Below are 27,752 nucleotides of genomic sequence, written 5' to 3' on the forward strand. Positions count from 1 at the left end.
GTCTGCACGGCGCTTACACAATCCTTTTAATCTATTTTTGTGTACCGCTGAGAGTGTGGACACCCACTTTCCGCATGAAGCATGGAAGAGTCATCCGCCCTGGTTAAACAGACCAGCATGGGGCTTATTCCCACCACGGGATTTAAAAAAAAACAATGAATACCAGCTGAATGTTTATATCACGAGGAACTCATCATATCAGCTGGAGATCTTTTCAGAACATCCTTCTTCACAGCCCAAGGTTATGAAGACTTCTTGATCTGAATTTCCTGTCAAGTGACGCTATACAGAACACAAATTGCCCTCATTTCCTCTACTTTTTCTTGTGTTCTCATTTGGGCTTTGACAGCTGTGTTTATATGGGGCAGAAAGAGAGGAGGAAAGCGGGGAATTGTTTGATTTGATGGTATATCTGCTTGTGGATGGTGCCTTATTCATTCCTGCTGACAAACGAGACAACTATAAAGAAACAGTTCACCCAAAATTAAAGTTCTGTAATCATTACTCATCCTTAAAATCATCATTTTGTGCTTTTTGGGGCCCCTGGTCTCTATGAACTGACATTGTATTCCATATGGGTTTAGAACGACATCAGGGTGAGTAAATAATGACGAATTTTCATTTTGAAGGGCTATTTATTTGATGATTACAGATGTAGTTCACCACCTGTAGCTCCTTGGGGCACCGATTTGTACATCACAGGATACATGGTGTCTCGAGTCTATTTATGATTCATAGATATGAATCAGTGTTCAGCTCAAAAGGGTGTGAAAATTATGGAGGGCTTTTCAGAATGTCATCCTGTGATTGTTATCATCATCGTAAACATGCAGTAGGGCTATTTCCACGGATTGTGGAGACTTATGGGAACGCTTAATTTTTTTTTTCTTTTTTGATTGCAATTTAAATTCCTGCCTTATGAAATTCACATTTATTAAGAAGAACTTTTAATGATTGTATATATATATACGTTATTGTTCAAAATTTTGGGGTCGGAATGATTTTTGAAAGTCTCGTGCTCTAAAGGGCTGCATTTATTTGATCAAAAATAGTAAAAACTAAAAACTTTTAAAAAGTGCTTCATATATTAGTATATTGTAAAATGAAGAGTGTCAGTATCACACGATCCTTCAGAAATCAGTCTAATATGCTGATTTTGCAATGTTAAAATAATTTTTTTCTCAGGATTCTTTGAGGAAAATTGATGATCGATGAGCATTTATTTTAAATAGAAATATAATTATTTTGTAACTTTATAAATGACTTTACTATCACTTTTGATCAATTTAATGTCCTTGCTGAATAAAAGTATTCATTTAATTTAAAAAGAAATCTTACTGACCCCAAACATTTATACAGTAGTATATATATATATATATCTCAATAGTATTTGTACAATTTAAGCAGGAATACACATACAATGTGACAGATGCACTGATGATCCTGTACAACAACAGCAATACTCATTCCACAAGTGTCTTTACACTGATTCTTTGAAGCACATTTACTAGAATCCACCGAAGACAATACCCACAATCCCCCCATGCTATGCAGTTTTATTATCAGTCACTGTTGAGCACATGTACACATTTTGTGAATCACACTTGCAACAAAACTAAATTGGCAGACCGTGTGCACGATGGCAAATAAATGCATCCACTGATTTTGGCAAATGTATATACACCCCCAACAATTGGCGCATTTTCCTCTTTGTATGAAGCCACATGATTAACTCCTTAACGTCATTTGTTCTACCTAACAGAGTTTAAAGGTGATTTAGGTAAGAAAATGAGATTTCTGATTAACAGGACACTCTTTCACTTGCTATGTTTGCATGGTTTTACAGGGCTTAAAAATTCGTAATAAACAATCTCACCATGTGCACATTTAAGAGTCAAGGGCTGTGTTCAGAATAGCATAAGCATACTACCATACTTCTAGTAGACAACATATTTCTAGTTTATAGTATTATATAATATAATATATGCATACTGTGTGCTTTAAATACATTAACATTTACTTGAAATGTATGTGCACAATGACTGTACACGAGATGATAACTGAATTGCACTTGTAGTAAACTGTGTCAAAGTCAACAATGTAGAGTGCAACTTAAAAAAAAAAAAAAAAAAAAAAAATTTATGGTTCACGTTAGACATTATTGACTGTAAGTAATGTTGCACCGACATTAGAATTTTTGAAGACTGTCTGCTTAACTTTATTTTGATGCTCCCCCAACATTTTACTGACTATAAGTAACTTTGCAAGAACGTCAACTTATTCTATAACCCCTTATTCTACTAACCCTACCAGTCTACTAATACTCAACTAATACTCTAATGAGAGTTAGTTGACATGTAGGTGCAACGTTACTCATAGTCAATAGAATGTCTAAAGGGGATCATAAAAATAAAGCGCTCCATAATGCATTCGATTTTTAAGAACAGTAGGCAATACACTGCTCAGTATGCAGTATGCTAGTATATCATTCCAAACATAGCTTGTGAACACATTTGGATGTGTCAACTTTCTCTTAAATAATGAAAAAAGCTGCCTGATGTCCAATCTGCATATATTTTCAAAACAAACAAAACCTTAGAAATAAAAGATAAGAAAATCCATTTAAAAAGAATCAAATCAACACAGATACCAATCACTTAAACACAGACGACTGCTATCTTCAATGTGGACGTTTTCACATATTTTATGCCTCTGGGCTATGAAATCAACAGTATTATGTTATCTACTGTAGTGTTCAAGCAATCAAAACAAAAATATTCGGTTAACTAAGGCATCAGAAGTTTTCCTCATTCCAGGTACATTCCAGTCTACGTCCATTCGTTCCTTTCGGTAATCCATTGTAATGTTCAATTTCCTTTGAGCATTCATTTGCTTGTCCTCAGATCATCCTGGTGTTTTTTTAATCATCATTGTTTGAGTGCTTTAATATCATCATGAATTTAGCCTTGCGCTACAAAATGCGTTCGGTCTCAGGAGCGACAGAAGAGCAGTTTTTGAAAGACGTTCCTGAACTCCACGTTGAAGGCAGTGTAGATGATGGGGTTGACGGCACTGTTCACGTAACCAAGCCATGTGACCACACTGATCAGCGTTGGCCCAATGTCACATGACTCGCACAGCGCCTTAGTCACATGGACCACAAAGAAAGGAGTCCAGCAGGCCAGAAAAACACCTGGGGAGGAGATAAGTTAGAAATTGGAGTTTATATTCTAACATTGGTACATGATTAAACAAGCTTCAGGCAGCAAAAAGAGCAACAGTTGCCCAATGTGTCTGTTTTGTTCTCTCTGGGCACCTTGGTGTGTCAGTTACCTTTTGTATTTTTTCATTTATACTACTGTGTTGCTGCAAGCTGATCTAACACCATGTTTTCAGTCTGTATAAGTTGTGCGGAGAACAACAATGGTCAACTATTAGAAACTGCTTTCACACTGCTTTCATTGCCTTGGAAACAGCCTTATATATTTTATATTTTACAGGACTTCTGTTAGAAAAGCAATTGTCATGTATAGAAAAGCAATAATCCAAGAGCAGCAGGTGTCACATTAAGCCATAGAAAGGTTTTATAAATTGCCAAGCTTGCCGTTCTAGCGGTGTCCTCATCATAATTGACATGGGTTTCGTTTCTGCTCATGCATTTATTCATGACTTCATTAAATATTTTTCACATAAATGAACATTCAAACACCCATTGTGTTCATTGATGTACACCTGCATAGTTTGGGTTTCAAAAACCTCAGATCATGGCAAGCCACTTTGAGTGTTTGAAAAGACCAGCATAGCAGCTCACCAGCATTTGTTTTGGAAGCTGGAGTTCTTTAAAGGCACCCCAATCCTGCTCCTGGAGGGCCACTGTCCCGCAAAGTTCAGCTCCAACCCCAATGAAACACAAGTGAACTGAAGCTAATCAAGGTCTTACATGGTAGAAATTTCCAGGCAGGTGTATTGAGGCAAGTTGGAGCTTGATAGTGGCCCTCCAGGAGCGAGTTTGGACACCCCTGCCTAAAGGGACCATTCACTAAAAAATAAAATGTATGTCATAATTTATGTATGTTTAATTTCAAATCATATGAACTTGTGGAACACAAGTGGGGATGTTTAGGAGAATGTTCATGATGCCCCCAAAATGTTTACAAACACAAGGACAATTCCAAAAATATGCTGAATTGATCTTTTTGGGTGTAGAACAACAGTAAATGGTTAAATGGTGAGTAAATGATTACAGAATTTATATTTTAGGGTGAAATAACACCTAAGCAAAATATCCCTGATTTTAGAGACGATGATTTATTCAGATTTCTTTATTATTATTTATATTAATATTTATTTGAAAATGTACTATTTATTTGCACTTTATCTGTAACGATAATTTATTTATATTAAATAATATATAATTTAGATTTTTAAACAGTATTATAATTATTTTAAGCTGCATATTAAAATGATTTTAGTTTGTTGTGTTTGTTTGAAAGCTAGACTATACAGTACCATAGTGCATGAGACAATCTACCTATGACATAGGTTAGAATTAAACCTGAGCAAATATATTTTGAGAATTAATAATACATTTAAATGAATATATTTTTATGTAAGCTTTAGTTAATATATATTAATATATTTATATTATTAATAACATATAAAATAGATCATCATTTAAATATATATATATATACAGGTGCTGGTCATAAAATTAGAATATCATCAAAAAGTTGATTTATTTCAAGAATTCAACTTAACAGGTGAAACTAATATATTATATAGACTCATTACATGCAAACTGAGATATTTCAAGCCTTTATTTGTTATAATTTTGATGATTATGGCTTACAGCTTATGAAACCAAGAAATCAAAATCCCAGAAAATTTGAATATTACTTAAGACCAATACAAAAAAAGGATTTTTAGAAATGCTGGCCAACTGAAAAGTATGAACATGAAAAGTATGAGCATGTACAGCACTCAATACTTAGTTGGGGCTCCTTTTGCCTGAATTACTGCAGCAATGCGGCGTGGCATGGAGTCGATCAGTCTGTGGCAGTGCTCAGGTGTTGTGAGAGCCCTGGTTGCTCTGATTGGGGCCTTTCAGCTCTTCTGCATTGTTGGGTCTGGCGTATCGCATCTTCCTCTTCACAATACCCCATAGATTTTCTATAGGGTTATGGTCAGGCGAGTTTGCTGGCCAATTAAGAACAGGGATACCATGGTCCTTAAACCAGGTACTGGAAGCTTTGGCACTGTGTGCAGTTGCCAAGTCCTGTTGGAAAATGAAATCTGCATCTCCATAAAGTTGGTCAGCAGCAGGAAGCATGAAGTGCTCTAAAACTTCCTGGTAGACGGCTGTGTTGACCTTGGACCTCAGAAAACACAGTGGACCAACACCAGCCGATGACATGGCACCCTAAACCATCACAGACTGTGGAAACTTCACACTGGACTTCAAGCATCTTGGATTGTGTGCCTCTCCATTCTTCCTCCAGACTCTGGGACCTTGGTTTCCAAATGAGATGCAAAATTTGCTCTCATCAGAAAAGAGGACTTTGGTCCACTGTGCTTTATTAAATCCAGAGTCAACGCAGCCGTCTACCAGGACATTTTCAGAGCACTTCATGCTGACTTCTTTTTCCAGCAGGATTTGCACCTGCCCACACTGCCAAAAGAACCAAAACCTGGTTCAATAACCATGATATTATTGTGTAATTACTGTGTGATTTCATGTAATATTCTAATTTTCTGGGATTTTGATTTCATGGTTTCATAAGCTGTAAGCCATAATCATCAAAATTATAACAAATAAAGGCTTGAAATATCCCAGTTTGCATGTCATGAGTCTATATAATATATTAATTTCACCTGTTAAGTTGAATTCTTGAAATAAATCAACTTTTTGATGATATTCTAATTTTATGACCAGCACCTGTATATTTAAATGATGATCTCTCGGTCTATTGTAGAGAAGTTGTGAGTTGAAGTCGAAATCTGAATTGATACTCACCCACAACCACGGGCAGCACCTTCATTGCCTTCCGCTCCCGTCCGCTCACCCTGTTGCTCTTGCTGTGGCGACGTCCCGCGTGAGACCGATGGTTCTTCCCCACACCGTTCTCCCGGCCGCTCTCATCCTCTGTGGCCCGCTCAGGGTTCTCTGCGTCCGAAACACTGTCCATCTGAGTGGTCATGGGGTCACTCTCTGCTGCCGGCATCTGACCTTCAGCCTGCTCGTCTGTGGTAATGGTAACCGGACTGGCTGAGGAGACAGGAGTAGTCGGGGTAGTGGTGAGAGATGTCGGACTGAGACCTGCAGGCATGAGGTACACCACCTTCTCCCTCGCCCGTCCCTTCTCCTTCTGTAGAGCTGCTCCCAGACGCAAAGACAGGCTCCTACGCCCTCTGGGTGGCCGGCGGAGGTGCGAGCGGCTACGACCAGAGCTCCATCGCTTTAGTCCCCTGAACATCCAGTAGTACAAGAGGAGCATTACAGGGCAGGGGACGAAGAAGGAGCAGATGGAGGAGTAGACCACAAACTGGTTGTCCTCCAGCTTACACACGTGAGGGTTCCTGTTGGGAACCCGATTCAAGCCGAATATGACAGGACTGGCTACTCCAAAGGAAAGCACCCAGGTGGCTGTGATCAAGACCAACTGACGAACACTAAACTGGTTCCTGTTGTACTTCAGAGGGACCACCACTGCAATGTACCTGCAATAGAGATGCAGAGAAGGTTAAAGGCCCGGATATACTTCGCTTTTCACGTTCCACTTCATCTAGTGCACATTTGAGAAAGCAAAGTACACTCCATGAGCGCAGATTGATGCATTTGGCCCATGCACTACCTAGTAGACCTTTGTTTTAAACACTCAGATCTCTTGCGCATGTATTGTTGACATCAGAGGACTGTGCTGATGACGAAAATTACGTCATGCGTAACACGGAAATGGAAAGAATACTTCAGGCTTTGCTGGATAGTAATATCCAGCGTTGTTTTGGTCCCCATTGACGTTCATTGTATGAACAAAAACAGTAGTTTCATTTTTGGGTGAACTATCCCCTTAAGACAGGATTGTAGATAAAGTGTTTTGGCGTGTTCATATTGCACACAGAGTCAGTTGAGATTGATAAAACATTCAATCAGACATTACTACCTTTACATACATCTGCTTTTACCGCAGTTACTTAAGCTTGCTTCTAAAAGCTTATTTTTATGCGTAAAATCATGATTGACAGCTCTATAAAGCATGTTTTGTTTCGTGTTCGTTAATCTCAAAAACCCGCTGAGACAGTGGAAGATTCTAGTGCAATCATTTAAAATTGCATGAGACCTCATAAGTCTGATTCATCTTTTCAGTCATATTCATCCTTTCGACCTAAACCTTTGTTTTCATCTTCAGAGACAAGCTCGCTTTTGTTTTAGAAGCCTATGCGTCAAAGACGGAGTGACCCTGTTTTGCTCTTGAAGTTGTTTCATATTGTTAATGTGAAGCAGTGATGCTTGATGCGCTGTGTAAGTAATGAAATTCATTTGAAATTCAGTGGTTTCATTAGCATCCCTGGACACCCAAACACACATAACCACTGAGTTAAGATTCAGTGTGTGAGCGCTCAGAGAGGCATAGAACAGAGCAGCTGAATGTTAAAAAATCATTACAAATTCATCCGAAAGATTAGGGACCACCGCAAGAGATGAGGAGATAATCTGAATGCGCAATTGTGACGTAAAAAGTCAAAATTATGAGATACTAAGAGATAAAAGGTTGAAGTTTTGCATAATTATGAGAGAACAAAGTTATAAGATACTAAGTCATAACTGATATAAAGTCATAACCATGGCAGAAAAAGTCAGAATTTTTGAATGATCACATAATATCACATATTTTAACTTTTTATTACTTTTATCTAAATTTTTACTTTTTGTCATAATTGTTTTTGTCAAAATTTAGACTTTTCATGTCATAATTATAACTTTTTATGCCACATTTATGACTTTTTATCTCATATTTTCAACATTATGGGCCCTATCTTGCACCCAGCGCAATTGACTTTGTTCACCGACGCATGTTTCATTCCTATTTTGCACCCGCGCAAAGCGCGCTTTTCCCTCCACAGAAGCACGTCGCTAAACTAGGGAATGAACTTGCGCTCCCTGGGCGGTTCAGCGCAAAAAAGGAGGCGTGTTCCGGCGCAAACGTTCCCTGGTGCTATTTTACTGTTCCATAAAACAATTGCGCCACTGGCCAGAAAAAACCTAGTCTAAAGTCAGTGGCGCGTTGCGCGTTGTTCATTATGCTATTTTAAGGGCGCATGCTTGACCATAATGTATAGAGTGCACAAAGCTCATACACTGTGATTCTCTAATCTACACAGAAGCAGCAGTTTTAATTTTTGCAAATCATATTATTACAAACGATAGATAGATAGATAGATAGATAGATAGATAGATAGATAGATAGATAGATAGATAGATAGATAGATAGATAGATAGATAGATAGATAGATAGATAGATAGATAGATAGATAGATAGATAGATAGACAATTTAATATAAATATAATAATTTATTATAAAAGCATACATCTAGCTTACACATTTACCCACATTATTATATGCCTGTTTAACCGAAGCTAATTTGGGTGTGTTTCTCCCATCCCCAATGTCACTTCTCTCTCTTTTACGGCCGTGACGAGAGCGTTGGTCTCCTCGGCTGTGAACCGCTCTTGACGCGCGCCTGGCAAATCCGCCGTTATAATAGCAATACGCCAAGGAAAAAGTGCGTCTGCTCTTAAAGGGAATGTGAGATGATGCTCTGATTGGTTTATTTCACGTTACGCCCAAACCACACCTATGAATAATTAAGCTACTTCAGACCAACCCCTTTTAGATTTGCGCCCGGCGCAAGAGTCATTTATCCCGCCGGGAAAATAGCAACAGCGCCGAGACCCGCCCACAAAGTTACTTGCGCTTTGCGCTTTGACACTTGCGTTTCAGATCGTTAAAATAGGGCCCTCTGTCTCATAATTCCGACTTTTTATGTCAAAGCATAACTTTTTTTATATGGATGAAATGGGCTTCCATAAAGGTGACATGTAGAAAGATAAAAAGTAAAGCGTTACTTGTTCAATTTATCCCCATAATATGCAAATTACTCTTTTATGTGCCACTCTTTATATTTGTTGTATTTATTGGCAAATACAATTCCAACAGAACACACTGTAAATAATTTTTTACCCTGTTCATTCTATATATTTTCATCATTTCTGCAGCTTGCGTACATGCTGCCAGTGCATTTGTAATGCTGACGAGTGACTGGGTCTCATTTCAAGCAAGTTCGAGTCAAAGTTTGTGCTATTTTTAGAAAGTGGTCGTGAGCAGGTGTGTGAGTGTGTGTGGGCTGCGTCTCTCACCTGTCCACACTAATTGCACATAGATTCAGAATGGAAGCAGTGCAGAGCATCACGTCCATAGTCATTAGGGCATCACAGATGTACATACTCAGGGTCCAAATTCCTCCCAGGAACTAAAACACAGCCACACACACAAGCATAGACAGAGAAGTGTAAGACAACAGGACACACACACTCATCCATACCTGTCAGGGGCGTCAACTGCATGCATGTTAAATGGAAAATAATTTATTTTTAATCAAAACGTGATTTTCTTAAATTAGTTTTAAATATAATTCTTATTATTTATTTATTTTAAGTATTAGCACAAAATACAGTGGGATATTAAAGAACATTCATAGTTTTCTCTTTATTTCTTGCATGTTTATAACAAAATTTTAATAATTTTGTCATTTCAATTTTAGATTTTATCTCTAAAGTTACTATAACATTCTGTCCAGGGACTATAGATTAAAAGTAGCCTTTGGCTAATTCACATTTACAGTCATGTTTATTATAAATAATAATACAATAAAAAAGGAATAAAATAAATAAATATATGCACAACATACACTCACCCTAAAGGATTATTAGGAACACCATACTAATACTGTGTTTGACCCCCTTTCGCCTTCAGAACTGCCTTAATTCTACGTGGCATTGATTCAACAAGGTGCTGAAAGCATTCTTTAGAAATGTTGGCCCATATTGATAGGATAGCATCTTGTAGTTGATGGAGATTTGTGGGATGCACATCCAGGGCACGAAGCTCCCGTTGCACCACATCCCAAAGATGCTCTATTGGGTTGAGATCTGGTGACTGTGGGGGCCATTTTAGTACAGTGAACTCATTGTCATGTTCAAGAAACCAATTTGAAATGATTCGAGCTTTGTGACATGGTGCATTATCCTGCTGGAAGTAGCCATCAGAGGATGGGTACATGGTGGTCATAAAGGGATGGACATGGTCAGAAACAATGCTCAGGTAGGCCGTGGCATTTAAACGATGCCCAATTGGCACTAAGGGGCCTAAAGTGTGCCAAGAAAACATCCCCCACACCATTACACCACCACCACCAGCCTGCACAGTGGTAACAAGGCATGATGGATCCATGTTCTCATTCTGTTTACGCCAAATTCTGACTCTACCATCTGAATGTCTCAACAGAAATCGAGACTCATCAGACCAGGCAACATTTTTCCAGTCTTCAACTGTCCAATTTTGGTGAGCTCGTGCAAATTGTAGCCTCTTTTTCCTATTTGTAGTGGAGATGAGTGGTACCCGGTGGGGTCTTCTGCTGTTGTAGCCCATCCGCCTCAAGGTTGTGCGTGTTGTGGCTTCACAAATGCTTTGCTGCATACCTCGGTTGTAACGAGTGGTTATTTCAGTCAAAGTTGCTCTTCTATCACCTTGAATCAGTCGGCCCATTCTCCTCTGACCTCTAGCATCAATAAGGCATTTTCGCCCACAGGACTGCCGCATACTGGATGTTTTTCCCTTTTCACACCATTCTTTGTAAACCCTAGAAATGGTTGCGCGTGAAAATCCCAGTAACTGAGCAGATTGTGAAATACTCAGACCGGCCCGTCTGGCACCAACAACCATGCCATGCTCAAAATTGCTTAAATCACCTTTCTTTCCCATTCTGACATTCAGTTTGGAGTTCAGGAGATTGTCTTGACCAGGACCACACCCCTAAATGCATTGAAGCAACTGCCATGTGATTGGTTGATTAGATAATTGCATTAATGAGAAATTGAACAGGTGTTCCTAATAATCCTTTAGGTGAGTGTAAATACCAATACTCACTACTCAATTATAATACTACATATAAAAATATGAATATTATAATCAAGATTGTTTTTCAACATGGCAACAATTTTGAATGGGCTATTCTATAAAGTCAGATTCAAGGTCACATTAGTCATTAGGATCATATGGAAGAAGATGTTTTTCACTCTATGGTCTTGATTGACTGCACTTGAATTCATTCAAAGCATTAACCAAATCCGTTGTTGATTCACTCACTAACCATACAATAAAGAGAAGAAGTCTCTGAGGGAAATCACTCACTGCATCAAGATTCACTTCACAGACACACAAACTTCAAGGGCAGCAACTCAGACGTTAGAAATATTTTCCTGAAGCACAAAGTGTACACTGTATGGCATAAAGTCAGCATGAAAAGAAAACTGACCCTGCACATCTTAATAAATGTTCCTTGGGTTATTGTGAACATTTCATTGATGCACAAATATTCCAAAGAAAAACAAATTGTATAACATTTGAATAACTTGAATAACTGCCTTTTAAATTACTTTCCTTTTGCAGTTGATGTCAAGCCATCTTACTTTTAACCTCATCCATGCAAACCTGTCACAGAGTCCATTTCAGTCAAATCATTTCCAGATGCATAAAATCAAGCCAAAATGATGGCATACATTATTTTCCTCAATGAATTAAGTAAGTAAAACAGGATGCAGTTTATGAGATCTACTGATATTCAGAAAGTTCAAACCTAACAACATATCAAAAGCGGCCTTTGCGATTCGGAAGCCCATTTCAAAGAAACAGTTGGAGGCCACTGAAGTCATTGAATCATTCAGTCAAACGATTGGTTCAAAACGGCTGATTCATTCAGGGACAAAGCAGAAGTGACTGAGGCTGAATCCGAAATCGCCCCCTATACCCTAGGGCATTATTCAAGGGAACATCCATTTGTAGTGGTGTCCGAAACCATAGTGGACGTTATTGAGTGCACTCATCCAATCCCACATTGCGCCGCAACAGCGAGTGTACAGCTAACGACCGTCCGAATTCGCTCCCTCGTTTTCATTCAGTTCTTCAAGTGAACTGTATTAGTGGACACTAATGTAGGGAATAGGGATTGAGGGTTTAGGGGGTGATTTCGGATTCAGCCTGTGTGAGTCGTCGAGTCATTCATTAGAACGTTTTGTTCAAAAACGGGGATTCATTCAGTAACGAAACTGAAACTGTGTTGCTCGGAGACGCGCAATGGCTCTACTGTTTGGAACTATTTTCGTTGACAAAATAGAGGGAAAACAGACAATATTGTGTCTAAAATGTAAGTCACCTAATAGCCTATAAACTTGTTGTTTACTGAATTTGTTGTATAAAATCAGAATAGAATATGTGCTGATATTCGGGAAAACAGCACTTTGGCTATAGTGTGATATTGCTTGTAAATATTAAAAACAAGAACTTATATGAAGACTCTTTTTTTGCACCATATCTTGGCTTTTGGAAGCATTTTTATTAATTTTGGTGCCATTCTTGCCCCAAGCCCTAGTTAATTTCCGACCATGGTGTGTGCGCTGCGTGATGGTGGGGGGTGGGGCTTTTTTTCAAGAGCAAGCGGAGGCCCCTTCTGTTGCGAGGCCCGTTTCAAGTGAAACAAAGCATACGGCGCTACTACAACAGATGATCTGTGAACCATCGCCAGAGCCGTAGGCTTCATTTGAACATTGCTGAGCTCACGTCCACGAGTTCAACAGCTTGTTTTCAGTTTCAATTATGTTAGAGAAGAAGTCTGGTTGTTTGGTACAATGTAGATATTTGAGTGACTCATTTATTGATTCAGTTCTCATTCAGCTTAAACCTTCCGCTTGTCCACTAGTGACACTTCACCGACCAATCATTACAAGTTCAACATCACCTGATTGACTCTGTAGCGCTCAATGCTTAATGTACCAGCGTCTTCTACTGAAATCTTTTCAACATTGATTTAAAAAAAGGACAGATGATTGGGGGACAATATACTCCATAACATCCAATTTGCCTTGAGCGAGTGAGGTTCACAAGCATCAGTAAATCAGTAGTCTGAGATATAGAGGAGGGATTTAGACCGTCTACCGCCTGTCATCGGCACTCACCTCAGAGTAGACGTAGAGCGGGAGGACCAGCACGGCCAGCAGGAGGTCGGCAACGGCCAGACTGACGATGAAGTAGTTAGTTGCGGTTTTGAGGGAGCGTTCAGTGAACACACTGAGGCACACTAGGATGTTCCCCAAGATGATGATGAGGATGAGAGGCACGCCGCATATCAACGCGAAGTAGTTGTACCCCTCGTGGGCCACCTCTGGGTCTATACTGGGTGTCACATTGGCCATGGTGCCCCGAAGTTCAGCTGCCAACCCGGATTCAACATCTGTAAGAGGGAAAGATCGACACAGTGTGGACTGTTTGTGGAGATGAATGGGAATTTGCGTGTGTATTGTATGCTAATACGTGTTTGCGTTCTTGCCCATATGTTACGAGGAGAGGAATTATGACAAGATGAAGCCGTAAATATGTACAAGCGCCCTCATTTCACAGTCATTTATATGCAGAGTGCTTGGAGATGCTGTCATATGTCTTCTTTTTTTTCGACAGTTACACACTCCCTCTCCATTTGTCATCTTTTTGCAAACACAATTGTAATTTTATGGTGTAAATTCATTCTGATGTTTGCTTCGCCTTGTTCGTTTTCATTCTAGGCAAAGTTCTTACCTTGAAACTGTCACGAACAGACAGGTCTGTTGGGGATTGTAGATTTTGTCGACATGTCTGGCGTCTGAGAGGGTTCTAATCACATTCTGGAAGTGGCGTTTCTCTCCGTCAAGGTACACACGGGCCATGTTGAAAGAATTAACACTTCATTCATGCGATCTGATAAGAGTTGAAAGAGAAGAAATGTGATAATTGAATTTTCTTTTATGCTTTATATAGGCATCATCAGCAATGCACATGGCGTAGATGTGATAATCAAGCTAAAAAGGAACGCAAGATGGAGTTTGACACCCTTGAATTACAGAAGATCTGTGAAGACTTCACATTTTGCTGTCACAAGGTTGTGTGGTTTCACGCACAAGCTAAAATGTGCCGAAACTGAGTTGTTATCGTACGTCACAGTAACTCGTTTTCTGGTCTGGTCCCTATAAATGCAGGTTTAAAAGCTGATTATATCATTGTGTCATTCTGGAATTAGTATTTAAAGAGGTGCAAGGGCATATGATATGTATCATTAATTAAAATTTTGGGCCAATTCTGGGTTTCTTTATTCCCTGTTAGACACGTTGGAGTATGGGATCAGAGGATGCTCTGCTTCTGTGATAACGGACTGTTTGAAATTCTCCCCTCTCGCAACAACAGGTGAAGGTTTCTATGACAACCTCCAGTGTGTGTGTGTGTGTGTGTGTGTGTGTGTGTGTGTGTGTGTGTGTGTGTGTGTGTGTGTGTACCACAATAAAGACGGGAGGCACTTGTGAGCATGTACATAAATAAAAACCAATCAAACCGTTCCAGTTCACATCACCCTTTGGTAACTAATAGAAATGTTCAATTAGAGAAGTCTCCTCTCGGGTCGATGTTATCATTTCTTGCTTCTTCTCATAGAGGTCTAGTAGAGCTAGTTAGCGAGGTTGTGTGCCATTGCGGACTAAATTGAGAACGCCTTTTAAATTCCAATTTAATCTCTAAACATGATTCCTATTTGTAATTCTAATTTGAAATCAAGGAAGTAGAATTAAATTGAATGAAACTGGAAGAAAAAAAAAATTATGTAGTTTTTAAAATTATTACATTTATTATCAGCATGAATTACGTGTGAGGTATTTATAGAAATATTAGATGATATTAATGACACATTTTTTAAATGCCACCTCTAGGTAGTTAATACATATTTTATATTTAATACAATTGAATTTTATGGGAAATGGTGGAAGATGCTTTATTTATCCTATCAATAATAATAATCGATTAATAGTCTATATAGCTTGTTTCCGCCACGGAATAACAAAAAAGTGGGCTTTTTATCTCACAATTCAGATTTTTTTCTTCTTCTTAAAATTGTGGTAATATCTCGTAATTCAGACTTCATGGCTTTCAATTGCAAGTTTATGTTATATAGCGTCGCAATTCTGAGAAATTAAGTCAGAATTCTGAGAAATAAAGTCACAATTGTGAGACTCTCACAATTGAAACCTCTCAATTCTGACTTTTTCACTCAATGGTGAGCAAAACAAGCTTCCATAACATTGTGTAATTTAATTTTATTTAATTCTACATATCAATTAATGATTATTAATTGTATTATTATATTGGCATTATTAGTCAGAATTATTTTTGTGATTATTTATTTATTTATTTAAGAAATTCCTCTTCCCGTCACTGTATTCAAAACTCTCATAAGAAAAGGTACAAAACCTGTCACTTTCAAAAGGTACACCTTTGTGCCTAAAGAGTGCATTTTGGTACCAAAAGTGTACATATCAGTACCTAAATAGTACATATTAGAACCTTTTTAAGGGTACCATCCCAGTGCTTTTGTACCAATTTTTCTGAGAGTGAACATGCAGTGGGTTGTGGCCAATTTCAATTCAAAATTCACATTTATGATTTGAAAGTAAGTTTTGCTTTAACTGTCAATTGATTTGTAGAAGTGTCAGATTAATATGCTGTTTAGTTTGTGTCCATGCGCCACAAAGTTTTCTCACTGCATGGATCACGTAGCCCGTATTGTGCGGGTATTAACAGAAATCTAAAAAGCACTGTGTGATGACTCTTTAATCTCTCCCAAAGTACCAAGGTAAACAAACACAGCGTGCCACTGGCAGTTGTCAATCTGGTAATCTATCCCCATGCCTCTCGTACCTTGCGTTCTGCCTGTAAATGTCATCCTGTGACATCCCTGGGTAATGGGAACAGCAGGGGAAAGAAGAAAAAGTCACTAACACACCCTGGTGTAAGTCTGTCAGACCGGAACGTTTCAGACAAGGCACACGGATAACAAAACCTGCAACAGCCATCTCATCCCTGTCCCAGAACGTCTCTCCCCGAGAGTCGTCAAAGCACAAATAGCTTCCATCTGTCTTGTTGCCAGAGGAGACCTAAAATAATTTCATTAGAAAGTTTAAAATGCCAATGTCACATTGACATCCGCCCTAGAGCAGAAGGACTCGGAAGGTTGCATCTCATTACGTTCCACCTTTAAGCATGAACTGTTTGATTTTCCACATATGAGGCCAATATGAGACACTTTATTGGGATTAAGTTCATGCAGAAAGGTCGTTTCATTACAGGTGGAATGATTTAAGAATTAGTCTCTTTAGCAGAAGCGCCATTTAGAGGCTTCACATTCTCTGACCTTCTGAGAACGTTCATGTTCTGCACTTTCCAAGAGCACAGTGCAATGTAAAAAATTATATGATCAATACATTATGACAACATATGTTTTTAAATTTGCTTTAACTCATCAAAAAAAGTTAAGCATTTTTAAAAATGTTATAGGTTATACAAGATTCAACTTATAAATGACATCCAAGTTGGTTGTACTTAAAAATTTAAGGCAGCAACTTTCAATGTACATTTGGTAACACCTTATTTTACAGTGTCCTTGTTACATATGTTACATGTACTTACCACAGTAATAATAACAGTAAATTACGCAAAATTACATGCAACTAACCCTCAACCAAATCCTAATCCTATCCTAACCCTAGAGTAAGTACATGATGTTAATTAATAAATATATAATTACACTGTAACAATGACACCTTAAAATAAAGTGTAACTGTACATTTCTATTTCCAATTACTTCTCTTAAGAGCATTGGAATTGCAAACTCTGTTTTTAAGATGTTACATGTTAGATAATGCTACTATGAAAACTACCATGTTTTAAACATAACATTTCTGAATCCTATCCTGTCTGTACAGAATATTGATATTTAATTCATTATAGCAAGTAGATTATATAAATGAATGAACTTATTTTTATAATCAAAATGGTAATATTTAGCTCTGTCCCACACTTTGCGTACAACCCTGTTAACATGAAATTTAGGGATATTCAAAGGACGTCCTCCTTTGTTTAAAAAAAACAAAAAAAACACGATATATATAATGTTTTCTGTTAGGGAAATATGTATTTATGGCCATATGTTGCATTCATTTCTCTCTTACTATTGTTTTGGACTTCCGAACCATTACTGCTTTCCCTTTCTCAGTTATGCTCAATTAAAAGCGTCTTTTAGTATTGAGATATCGTCCTCACCTCCAATAAGGTTCCGTCACCAGCGATGGCAGCCGGTTTTAATTATAGACAAGGAATTTCAGAGCAGCTACATTCCTCTAACGGGGACAATGAATAGTGATCAAGTTAATTACTGCCTTTCCTCTCTCTTTATTATAGTTATTTTTTCTAAGCTAATCAGAGAGCACCAGTCTTTTCATAGGTGTTCAAAAACTTTTGTACTGTCATTGTGATCATTCAGTCCAATAATAATGTTTGCATAGTATAAGTGTTGCCTTATTATTGAAGGTTTGTAAAGTGTCTTTTACTGATTTCATTATTTTTAAATTACAGCAGAGAAAAGAAGAGAGTGAACCTGAGGCATCTCACCTGTCAATGCCTCTCTATTTGAGTTGGTCATCTTTTTATGTCACGGTTCAGGAAAAATCTTGACAGAAAGTGTTTTTCACCCTTAAATGGTTTGATTCATGAGACGTCTTGAGAGGCGACAGATCAGGTGATGGCCTGTGGTATTTCCTTTGTGTGGCTGGATGTCTTTTTGAAGATTTATAGCCATGAGGCTCTACAGGAAAACACTGAGGGAGCAAGAGGAGAGATAAATGTGGAGATATTCACCGCGACAATAAAAGCTCCAGAGGGAGGCGAGGCAATGATCTGTGTTAAGGGAAGGGATGGCGTATTAAAGTATGTGTTTTTTTGTGTGAAGGGAAAGTGCGAAAACAAGAGGATAAGGTCACAAGGTAGCAAATGGCTACAGTTGTTTAACTGTGTGCGTGTGTGTGCGCCTGCTTGTGTGTGTCCTCACTCAAAAAAATAAGCTGTTGAACGAACTTGATTAAAATTAAGGAAAACTTTTCCACGAAAATGAATTACATTTTTCCAACAAAATCTAATTTGTTTGAAATGATTTATTGTAATCTTGTTGTATGACCTTAAATTCATTTAGTCATTCCTGCTAGATAAAGTTTAGTCAGGTTGACTACATTTAATTTTTGCTCTGCCTAAAATCACCAACATTATAATTTTAGCTAATTTGACTCTGCAGTTATTTCCAATGATAGAAGCTACAAGTGTTCAATTAAATTAAAACCACTTTTTACAGAGTAATATTGAATATTACTTATGCAGGTCTGTGAAAGAAGTTTAATGCATGTACAGTGTATGCTGAACACTAAACACAGTCGCCACTCTTCTGCATAATGGTAACCACAAAATTCAAAAACATTACAGAAAGTCCTCTAAGTTTCTAACATAACTGAATATTAAACACTAACATTAACAAACAACATCTTTCCATTTACAGAAAAACACATAAAATAACACTTTAATCCCTAAATTTACCCTCCTAATGCAGTCCCTTGCAAAGCATGCTGGGAACTACAGATCCACTGCCCAGTTAGTTATCAACAAAAATGATTCATGTAGTTTTCACACAAATTAATTAAGTAAACTTCAGTTTTAAATATATTAGGTTGATTGAACACAATTCAATTAAGTTGTGACAAAATATTAAACAATCGTGTTACTTTAGCTTATTTTAATTCATTAAATTTATCAAGAGGCAAAAATTTATTTTTTGACTGCTGGTAAACCCTAAAATTTTATGGAAGAAAACAGTTTATTAATCATACTAAGTCTTGTTTCTTTGAAAATGTAAAAATGCAGAAAGTAGGTTTAGGGTTAGAGGACGGAATACACAGTTTGTATAGTATAAAAGTCATTATGTATGAGAAGTCCCCATGAAACATGAAAACACAACATGTGTGTATAGGTTACGAAAATAATCTGCATTTGAAAATATTTCACTTCGAATCAAAATTAGAATTTAGTACTTTTTTAGTTTATTACAGGTAGCTTTGAGCAAAGGGATCTATAATATCTGATGGAAGTTAGGCTATCTGTTAGCATTAGCATTCATCTCAATGGTACTTCTTGGCAGGCACGTATGTGTCTGCTGTCTTTGTCAATGTTTTAGACATTCAGCTGAGCCATATATGTCATTTGACTCATCAGTCAGGATCCACAAGAAAATTATATCCCAATAAAGTTTGGGAAATTTAAAATTAAGTTTAAAAATTAAGTTCCACGCAAGGGCGAAACATTTTCCCACACAGATTTTGCTGGTCTCGTGGATTTGCCATGTTAAACAACAGCCAAGCTGCTTGGTTTTAAAATGACTTCTGTGTGAGCTGTGCTTCATGCATTGCTACACTACGGACAATGGACATTTTTTGTCCTCCAAATTTTATCCAAAATTTGGCTAATTTGACCACACCTTAATGGTGTAGATATGGCATTCCAGCTAGGGATAGGCCATGCTTACCAGCCTAATTCTAGCACTGAGGCCATTGAAATGGTAGCCTTAACAACTGATAAAAATTAAAGATTAGGTATTATATACATATACTGTAGCAGCATTAGCGGGTGGCGCATGAAATCCTGGACGTCTTTCTCTTACATGGAAATGTTTTATTTTTCTCAGCTGTGCTAACACTGGTACTTTATTTCCCACAAACTGATATGTGTATGTGAGTCCATGCATTAAGCTAATAATGAGCTAATCACTGTGAAATATCAGGGGTTAATTAAACATGCTTCTGATGTAATCGACAAAAGCTGTCGATGGGCATTCACTTTGTCAAATGGCGTCATCCTAAGACAGATCCTGATAAGATTTCAGCTTCAATTCATTTCAAGCTGACAGATATATGAACAAAAACTGTCAAATGTATTTCATCCACTACATGTGTGTCATGACAATTGCCCTGCAGTGAGATCTTGGTCATTGATTTTCATGTTTTAGATCAACTGCTGGCTTATCTAGAGTCCCTCTCACAATCTCACTCTCTCGTGTGGCCAATTAGCATTCGACACACAATCAAACAATTCCGAACAATTCAAAATAGGTTTTGCTGTGCTGTGTGTGTGAAGGGTGTGGCATTACGGAGATAACCCACGCTTTATATTTTGTGAACCTTTTCACAAAAGTTAACTGAGATCTCCTCTATTCCAGTTAGGGACATTTTGTAGGCACCCAACATGGTGAAATATCATTAGAGCTGTGAATAAACTCAACGGTTCGGTGGACCCAGCACAGCTGCGATTAATGTGAGGTCACACTCTAATAAGCGCCGCCCTCGGACTGTCAATTAGAAGGTCTGAGATGGAGAAAAAGAAATTATGAAATTATGGGACAAAGCAATTTTAAAGTGAAATAATTATTCCGATGGCAGAAGCAGATTAGATATAATATGGGTTGGAATCAGTCTGAGGAACAGAGGGCTCTGGATCATAGTGGCTTTTGGTTATTAATTCATTTGATAATCTAGATAATATTTTAATAGCTTATAAAAAGCCTTTTGGGGGGGGGGGGGGGGGCATGTTGCCTATGTTGTCTAAAAATTGATAACATCACTCTTAATTGTAATGTAGACATGCATTTTCTTTAAAGCTGCTTTGAAATGATGTGTATTGTAAAAAGCGCTATACAAATAAATGTGAATTGAATTGAATTGCAAATCAAGCTTGCAGTTTTTCTAATACAGTATAAATGGAAGTCTTTGAACATAGACAGCAATATAGTAAAAAATGAAGTGGATCATCATATTGATGAATTCCTTCTGTTTCTTTAACGCATCTCGTTTTTCTCTTTTTCTCTCTTTCCTCTTTTTCGTCACGACCAAGCCTTGCTTTACTCCATGAGAGTGGCCCCTGCTGTGATCTAGGGACCATCTGCCTGGATGGCTCTTCAATGAGTGAACTTATCTCTATCACACTCAAACACTCACATCAGACTCTCTTCTCCATGGTCAGATTATCTTCGAAATACCCCAGCTTCAATGTTTCTCAGTGCCAGGTATTTACGTCCCCGTCGGCTTTGTGCCAGACGGAGCCAAGTGGCCTATATAAGTACAAGATATGATTGACCTTTTCCTGCTTGATCTCAGCTTCTCAATGGATTTACAGACCTGGCATCCAACAATGTGGGTTGCCCTTTTAACCAGGATTTAGATTCAGCTCTGTTTTATCTCTAAGTAAGTTCAGAAGAAGCACCCAGTCAAGATCCCCAGTTTAAACTCACCCGCTCCTGCCTGTACTAATTTTCTAATTTGTGTAAACTGAGGGAATAATCAAACGTGCTCATCTATGTGGTTCACTCTCTAATATATTGGAAAGTCTGATTCATTTTAGTGAATCTGATTGTAGTGAATCATAAATTATTATCTTTTTTCTCTCTAACACACACATTATACACACACACACACACACACACACACACACACACACACACATTATATATATATTGTGTGGCCACAATAAAAGGCCACTTTAAAATGTGCAGTTTTACTGTATTAGGGGGGTTCCGAAAACCAGTCAGTCAGTGACCACCATTTGCCTCACGCAGTGCAACACATCTCCTTCGCATAGAGTTGATCAGGTTGTTGATTGTGGCCTGTGGAATGTTGGTCCACTCCTCTTCAATGGTTGTGTGAAGTTGCTGGATATTGGCAGGACCTGGAACACGCTGTCGTATACGCCGATCCAGAGCATCCCAAACATGCTCAATGGGTGACATGTCCGGTGAGTATGCTAGCCATGCAAGAACTGGGATGTTTTCAGCTTCCAGGAATTGTGTACATCCTTACAACATGGGGTCGTGCATTATCATGCTGCAACATGAGGTGATGGTCGTGGATGAATGGCACAACAATGGGCCTCAGGATCTCGTCATGGTATCTCTGTGCATTCAAAATGCCATCAATAAAATGCACCTGTGTTCATTGTCCATAACATACGCCTGCCCATACCATAACCCCATCGTCACCATGGGCCAGTCGATCCACAACGTTGACATCAGCACTCACCCAAACGACGCCATACACACTGTCTGCAATCTGCCCTTTACAGTGAAAACCGAGATTCATCCGTGAAGAGAGAACACCTCTCCAAAGTGCCAGACGCCATCGAATGTGAGCATTTGCCCACTCAAGTCGGTTACGATGACGAACTGCAATCAGGTCGAGACCCCGATGAGGATGACGAGCATGCAGATGAGCTTCCCTGAGATGGTTTCTGACTGGGCTGGTGTGGTTACACGTGGTCTGCGGTTGTGTGGCCAGTTGGACTGCCAAATTCTCTGAAACGCCTTTGGAGACGACTTATGGTAGAGAAATGAACATTCAATTCACGGGCAACAGCTTTGGTGGACATTCCTGCAGTCAGCATGCCAATTGCAAACTCCCTCAAAACTTACGACATCTGTGGCATTGTGCTGTGTGATAAAACTGCACATTTTAGAGTGGCCTTTTATTGTGGCCAGCCTAAGGCACACCTGTGCAATAATCCTGCTGTCTAATCAGCATCTTGATATGCCACAGCTGTGAGGTGGATGGATTATCTTGGCAAAGGAGAAGTGCTCAGTAACACAGATTTAGACAGATTTGTGAACAATATTTGAGAGAAATAGGCCTTTTGTGTACATAGAAAAAGTCTTAAATCTTTGAGTTCAGCTCATGAAACCCGGGGGCAAAAACAAAAGTGTTGTGTGTGTATATATATATATATACTAATTTAATCTGATTCATTTTAGTGAATCCTAAATGTTCCCCCTTTCTATCTCATATGTAGCACTGAAAGGTCTGATTCAATGTAGTGAATCTGATTAATTTAAGTGAAATCTAAATGATCTTCTCTCTCATATGTACTAGAATGGCTGATTCATTGTAGTGAACCCTACATGAATCCCCTCTCTCTCATATTTAGCACTAAAAGGTCTGATTCATTGTACTGAATCTTATTCATTCTAGTGAATCCTAAATGATCTTCTCTCTCTCTCTCTAATCTAGAAAGGTCTGATTTGTAGTGAATCTGATTCATTCCAAATGAATGATTCTCTCTCTGTCATATATAGCACTGGAATTCATTATAGTGAATCATTGTATCCTTAGTGATCCTCTCTCTTATGTAGAACTGGAAAGTCTGATTTCTCACCTTTTCTTTCTCACCTTTCTTTCTCAAGGTGAGAAGGTGAGAAATTGTATCCTTAGTGATCCTCTCTCTTATGTAGAACTGGAAAGTCTGATTCATTCTATTGAATCAACAGATTCCAAAAATGATACGACTCTTTGTAAATTTTTCTGTTCAAGTTTGATAGTGTTACCCTTATTGAGATTCAGTTATTCATTCATTCATTCAAATTAATTTTGAATTATTCAAAAATACAGATTTTATTCAATCATAAATTACAAGTTATATTTTTATTTATAAAAAACATGCTGTCATCTTAATTTCCTTAAATGTAGCTTAACTACTTCAAATTATGAGCTTAGCAAGCTACAATTTCAAAGAGAGTTCCCCAAAATTAATTATTAAGAATCCAATTTGAGTATTGGACAGTGTTCGACAGCAGTGTTTTTCCAGGACCACATTGTTCTTAGAAAAATCAGCCAAAGAATCATTCTACTCCTGACCTCAGTCTCTCCGCAAGTTTCATGTGTGTTTTTACATACTGAATGCAACCAATGCATTTCCTCCTCAAGCATATGGTAATGATATAATCTATTCTCAACCCTCAGTGCTGAGAGGTGTTTGACAGTCATCACCAAGGGCCTTAAATAGCATACTGATCTACTTCCTGCACCTCTCAAGAGATTCTTCAGACATGTAGCATAATTGTGTATATTACACTGAACAATGGGAGGAAGAGGCTGCTATGGGACTAGGTTGGGCAATAAATAAAAAGTCCGCCCACTTGCGCTCCGCAGTACCATAGCAACCAACCTATGGATTTTAGAGCCAGATCGCATAAATAATTTAATTCCCTGTGTTTCTTACCAATCATGTAGAGAACCATAACATCTCAGGGCGGTGGCATTGCAAGACCATAGATGCAATTAAAAGCCACAGGTTTCCTTTAAGGGGCTGATGGGGTCATTGGATGAACGTTTGGGCAAGTGCAATAGACTTGATCAATGTTCTGCAGATGCCGAGCGGAGGCGTGAGAGTTGTGTGAATGCTGACATGTTGTCAGAGTGTGTTTCTTTGAAGGCAGTTCGTACGTACTGAGCAACAGGTGCTAAACAGCCCGGACTGCATTACAGCCACCTGTCTGAATGCAGCAGAACACAGAATGGTGCTGTTGGACCCGCTTCACTGAATGTCTATCACCAGAGGAAACGACAACCTAATGTGTCTTTCTGACCAGCTGTGTGCACAGCAACAACAGCGTGACAGTGGTGGGGGGTGGAGGGGAAAGATTGATCTGGCACCGGACCCACGGTCGGGCACTGTGTGTGTGTGTGTGTGTGTGTGTGTGTGTGTTGAGTTAGTTGCTATGGTTTCTAAAAACTGATGCTCATATCAGAGCTTAAATTTGTACTTAAAGGTACAATATGCAAGAATTTTTGTCCTCTAGAGGGCGCTACATTCCAAACAACAACAACGGCGTAGCTTGACGACGATGTGAAGGAGCGTGGAATGATGGGAACTGTCGTTTTAAACTCCACCGTGGATGTAAATCAGTCAGACGGGAATCGAAAAATCATGTTCATGGATGAGGTTAAGTTTTATTTTTATAATGACATGCTTTTTGTGGCGAGGGGGGCGTGGTTCAGCGCGGTCTGTAATGGGAGAGAGAAGAGACGAGCAAGTAGGTCAAGTGCAAATGACGAACACCTGTGTCTTATTGCAGTGATCCGCGTGGAGAGACCGCTTATAAGCCGCTCGCTGGAACGAGAGAGAGACTGGAGAGAAAATTGGACGCAGAGAAAGAAAACCGGTGGATCCGAGCTCTCATTTTTGAACTGTTTTGTGCCGTCGCGGTTGCCACGGTGAATGCGCGTTGTGTGCGACTTTTGTTTGTTTTGTTTTATTTTAATAAAGTACGAGTCCCAGTCACGCCGACCCGTCTTCTTCCTTCCTGACTCTTGAACCTCATCACACTTTTATTTCATTAAAATGAATTAACCGCAAGAAAAGTAAGGTTTAATACTAAACTGGTTATCATAGATGTTACTGTATTTCGAATTCATTGTTGTGATAACGCGGCGCAGTTTTACGTGTTCTAAACAATTGTTGTAAAAGTACATTTCGAACATACCCACATCATTTGCCAAAATACTGATTAATCTTTATGCATAACATAAACACCAGACGTGATAAACAATGTCAATAAACTAGACACAAATCTAAAGCAATAATACTTTCCTTACATAAACATAACTATTACCGAATGCTACATTTGGAAAATATAAAATTAAGCGTGCTTTGTCGACAGAACCAGCTGCAATCGGTAAAGAATAATTGTGCTCCATGACGACTGCACGAAACAAGCTAACGCTTGTTGCTTGATAGACGCTACAACTACAACTTCCGCATTTGTCTAGGACTCCACGCAGTACGAGCGGAAACCGAGGGTAACGCGGATATGATGCAATTGACTGGCGACTCCCAGCTCCCCCCTGCTCTAACGCCCCGTTTCCGTGGTTAAAATCGCAATTTTCTCACGATTTAAAAATAGTTGGAAACATTTGGGATATTGTAAGTAATCAACTTAACAAAATATATAACACTGGCCTTGAGATTATGGGATATTTTAATGCAAAATTTGTACATATTGTACCTTTAATTTGAGTGTGTGAATAGTGTGAATGACCCAACCCAATCTCATGAGAAAACAAGTATTTTACAAGTTGACAAATTTGTATGAATTTGTACGATGTGATTCGTACAAAAACTTATGATTTTTAGAAGAAGAAAAAAGCAAGCATCATGAAGGTCAACCTTCATTCCTACAAATTAGCCACCAATTCATCAAAATATAAAATACTTGCAAATTGTCATGAGATTGTGTTGGATGAATGATGAGATTTAGATTTAGTGAAAGGGCATTGGGGACCAGGAGTCACTACTCAAAAATAATCACTATATTCTGATTTTTTGTGAATACAGTTGGACATAAAATATTAAGACAAATCTTTCACCAGCATCCAGTTTCTGTTTTTCAATGTACTGATGGTTGCCTTTAGCTTTAGTTTAAATTACTTTTCTCAAAACACACCTGTAATTGTTTTAATCCATGTAATTATGTAATTATTGTCTCTCTTCACTTGGTTTAGATGTTTTGCTTATTTTAGTAGTTGTTTTCTTAAATTTGTTTGAAATTTGTCTTAAATTTAAACACGGCCCATTTTGTCTTTTTTTCACATGTTAATATCTATGTGAATGTGTCTCAGTATATTATTTTAGTGTTTGTCATTTATGTTTTCAAATATATATATAGTTATTATTAATGAAAGCATGAACAAAATAGCAGCTTTGAGCAGTCTGAGGATTTCATCATATTTTGGTTGTCACTTTTCCAGCGTTTTGGTTCAGGTCATGTCTATTAGTCTCATTTGTAGTTGTGATCAAATGCAGAAAAAAGGGAGAATTCACTCAAGCAGAAAAGCTTTGTACTGATACACCTTGAGCCCTGTCTAAATTCTGTGAAGATAAGTCTGCGTTCATTCATATTCATGAATTTTGTTTGTCATTTGCATAATTTAAAAGGCAAATGTTTCTGGTTCACCCAAAACGAACATGTAAAATCTAACATGAACAGACCACCATTTATCTTGTCATGTTTTCCTCATTTAGTTTATTTGCCTCACTTTAGGTTATTACGGTTAAGTCTAGCATTCAGGTAAATAGAAAAACTTGAGACAAATGTTCTTACCTGAAACTCAAAATGGACAGAAAACTGTCACAGGAAAATGTCAGAAATCCATTAAACGCACTCTCCCGTCCCCAAAGGTGTCAGCGCATCAGAGGTCAAAAGAGTGTCCCTCTCAGTCTCCCATTGTCTCAGCTTTTACGTTTTTCTCCATGAGAGAAGCACGTCTTCCAGCTGAGCTTTTTTTTCTTTCTCCTGTGTGCAACGCAGTGATCTTTTCTGACAGACTCTTATGTGTCAGAAAGTTTCCTCAGGTAGCGTATCCGCTAGTTTTATACGTGCCGTCTCTCGCTCTCTTAGTTCATTAGCTGCTGTCTGCGGAGACGGGGTGAGAGAGCGCTCTCATTCTCTCCGCTCTTCTGTCTGTGCGCCACATGCTTTCTGCTTCTCTATCAGTTACTCCCTCTCTCTTTCTCACATTCTCTCTCTCTCTCTTCCTTCTTACCTTGTGACTCCTTTCTTGGTCTATTTATGTGTATCTTTTTCTTCTTTCTCTCATCGGTCCTCTTTACACATGTCTCTCTCTCTCTCTTTCTTTTTCTTCAGTTTTTCTCACTCGGTCTCGTGCTTTCTGTCTGTCTCTCTTTCTCTCTCCCAACGTTTAATTGGCCGTG

General features: G+C 38.4%; 1 protein-coding gene across 2 annotated transcripts; it reads right to left on the reverse strand.

Annotated features, from left to right (window-relative positions):
• Positions 1–677: 677 nt before the first annotated feature.
• Positions 678–27,752, reverse strand: drd4-rs (dopamine receptor D4 related sequence). Of its 2 annotated transcripts, none has more exons than XM_084406275.1 (6): positions 27,142–27,752; positions 13,905–14,063; positions 13,289–13,563; positions 9,416–9,528; positions 6,014–6,717; positions 678–3,193 (listed from the first exon to the last, which is right to left on the reverse strand). In XM_084406275.1, the coding sequence occupies exons 3-6, from the start codon at positions 13,523–13,525 to the stop codon at positions 2,991–2,993; spliced, it is 1,257 nt and encodes a 418-aa protein (XP_084262401.1). In that variant the 5' UTR covers positions 13,526–13,563; positions 13,905–14,063; positions 27,142–27,752; the 3' UTR covers positions 678–2,990. The 2 variants fall into 2 exon arrangements, with proteins under 2 accessions (XP_084262401.1, XP_084262402.1); XM_084406276.1 differs by lacking the exon at positions 27,142–27,752 and adding an exon at positions 17,796–17,867.

This window comes from Rutilus rutilus (assembly GCF_951802725.1).
Source record: "Rutilus rutilus genome assembly, chromosome: 4".
In the NCBI taxonomy this organism is placed as follows: Eukaryota; Metazoa; Chordata; class Actinopteri; order Cypriniformes; family Leuciscidae; genus Rutilus; species Rutilus rutilus.

Coding starts and splice junctions, on each gene's coding strand:
- drd4-rs (XM_084406275.1), bottom strand. CDS start 13,525: ATGGCCAATGTGACACCCAGTATAGACCCAGAGGTGGCCCACGAGGGG. Junction 9,529..13,288: donor CGCTCTACGTCTACTCTGAG/GTGAGTGCCGAT, acceptor GCTGTGTTTTAG/TTCCTGGGAGGAATTTGGAC. Junction 6,718..9,415: donor TGTGCAATTAGTGTGGACAG/GTGAGAGACGCA, acceptor TCTCTATTGCAG/GTACATTGCAGTGGTGGTCC.